Raw genomic sequence first — 2,355 nt, forward strand, 5'->3', positions numbered from 1 at the left:
TCTGCCCCAGGTTTCCCTCCATTCCTCAGCCCCAGTGCCCCCCTCCAGTCCTGTTGGGGAAGACCCCCTCCCTACTCTCCCCTGGGCAGCCCAGACATTGGCAGCTCCCCCCTCATCAGTTGTAGGTAGGTAGCCCAGCAACACACACACACACACACACACACACACACACACACACACACACACACACACACACACACACACACACACACACCTCTATACATCCTACCTCAGCAGATGAACCTGTCCTTTTGAATCCCTGGCTGGGGACTGGATAAACGGGGTTAAACATTTAGCAGAAGGCAAATCTGTTGTTTTACTGTAACATTTGGACAATAAAGCTGTATTTTTGTATTATAGGGTGTGTCAGAGTGCCATCAACGTGGAGGGAAAGACTCACCAACACGTAGTCAAGTGCATCATCTGCAATGAGGCTACGGTGAGCAGAATGCAGACACAGTTCTATCTACTTACAACACACACACACACACAACACACACACACACACACAACACACACACCACACACAGACACCCAACACACCCACACACACACACACCACACACTGGTGCGTGCTGCCGGGTCGGGTTCGGACAGTCCAGAACCTCAACAACTCGCTGGGGTCAGAGTTGTCTGTGGACACTGCAGAAACACATTCCTGGTAGGACCGTGTCTGAGGGAACGGGGTTGGGGGTAGTAGTGGTGTAAACTAACAGTAGTGTACTGTGTGTGTCGTCAGTGGACTGATTTCTCAGACAGAACGTTAGCCAGATGCCCCCACTGCAGAAAAGTGTGAGTCTATATACCATCTCACATCAACTTATTCCTTTTACCGTTCTTCAACTCTGTTCCTGTACTGACTTCCTGTTTATCTCCGTTGCAGCTCTTCTGTTGGCCGGCGGTACCCCAGGAGGCGGGGCTTGTGGTGTTTCCTGTTGTTTTTGGTTTTCTCTGGCGGCACGGCAGGACTAGTGGTGAGTTTAGTTTCTGAAGACACTATTTCAGTCACAATCGTGTGTGTGTGTGTGTGTGTGTGTGTGTGTGMGAACATGGAAGCCAGAGGGAACTATGCCTAGTACTCTAACCTCTGTTTCCCCCTCTGTCTCTCTCTCTCTCTGTCTCTCTCTCTCTCTCTCTATCTCTCTCTCTCTGTTTCTCTCTCTCTAGGTGGGAACGTGTAAACCAGCCTTGCTCCACAGAGGGATTTATGCCTCTTGGGTCTTCCTGATTCTCCTGACTGTACTGAGCATGTGCAGAATGATCTACTGGGGCTGTCTGAAGATCAGCGAACCCGTACAGAACATCACATAGAGCAGTGGATCTCAAACTGAGGGGTCGACAGGGGGCGGCACGGGGTCCTGCTTTAAACTAAACTCTTGAAAATTATAATAGTAGAATGCACAAGGTACAGTTTCTAAATTGGGTAGTACATTATCAGGTCCTCTTGTCATGTCATCATCGTAGACCTTAGAGAGATATGTGTAACGTGTCAGAAATGTCCAGATCAACTAGCCCATGTCAGCTAACGTTTTCTTTATTAKGMTTTTTTTTAGGCCATAGATATTGTTGTAATTTTTTTAGTCACTCAAATATCACATGAATAGACATTAGAAAAATTGCAGAATGTATAGAATTGCAGCAACAAAAAAATGCTTTAAAACTGCAACATTTTCTTTGCACCACATGACAAAATGTGTAGAATTTCAGGAACTATACTTTAAACCTGCAAAATMTTCTCCACCAACCAGAGGGATGTGAAKAGTTTGTGTCATGAACAGTGCTTGTACCCATATAAATATACGTGGGGGGGGGGGTTCCTCAATGCTTGGAGAGGGACCCCGAGTTAAAACAGAGAACCCCTGACATGGAGGGGAACAGAGAGAGCTACTGAGGGAGATATGGTATAGGAAGGAGCGTGAGAACAAACATATTAACAGGACCAATTCAAACTAGATTAAACTGTCAAAACCTATCTCTGTCTGGAATAACTAACCGGTCTTAGGGACTGTGTCCCAAATAGTACACTATTCACTATGCAGTGCACTCAACGTTTGACCAGGGCCCTATTCCCTATATAGTGCACTACTTTAGACCAGAGGCCTATAGAACCCTATTCCCTATATATAGTGCACTACTTCTGACCCGAGACTCATAGGCTCTGTAGTGCGCTATATAAACCTGTGGTCAAAAGCAGTGCACTATATAGGAAATATGGGGCTGAGCCTTTGACTGGCTGGACTAATGGTCCCCTACTGGACTGGCTGGACCTATAGTCCCCTACTGGACTGACTGGACTAATGGTCCCCTACTGGACTGGCTGGACTAATAGTCCCCTACTGGACTGGCTGGACTAAT

General features: G+C 46.9%; 1 protein-coding gene across 1 annotated transcript in view; it reads left to right on the forward strand.

The window, feature by feature from the left end:
• Positions 1 to 2,355, forward strand: part of LOC112073639 (type I phosphatidylinositol 4,5-bisphosphate 4-phosphatase-A) — a 9,677-nt gene extending 7,322 nt beyond the window's left edge. Inside the window, exons 2-6 of the mRNA XM_024140896.2 lie at positions 11 to 125; positions 361 to 661; positions 740 to 792; positions 884 to 974; positions 1,168 to 2,355. Coding sequence (XP_023996664.1) covers positions 11 to 125; positions 361 to 661; positions 740 to 792; positions 884 to 974; positions 1,168 to 1,311 — 704 coding nt within the window. The 3' untranslated portion in view covers positions 1,312 to 2,355. The remainder of the gene's footprint in view (positions 1 to 10; positions 126 to 360; positions 662 to 739; positions 793 to 883; positions 975 to 1,167) is intronic.

This window comes from Salvelinus sp. IW2-2015, unplaced genomic scaffold (assembly GCF_002910315.2).
Source record: "Salvelinus sp. IW2-2015 unplaced genomic scaffold, ASM291031v2 Un_scaffold2327, whole genome shotgun sequence".
Taxonomy (NCBI): domain Eukaryota; kingdom Metazoa; phylum Chordata; class Actinopteri; order Salmoniformes; family Salmonidae; genus Salvelinus; species Salvelinus sp. IW2-2015.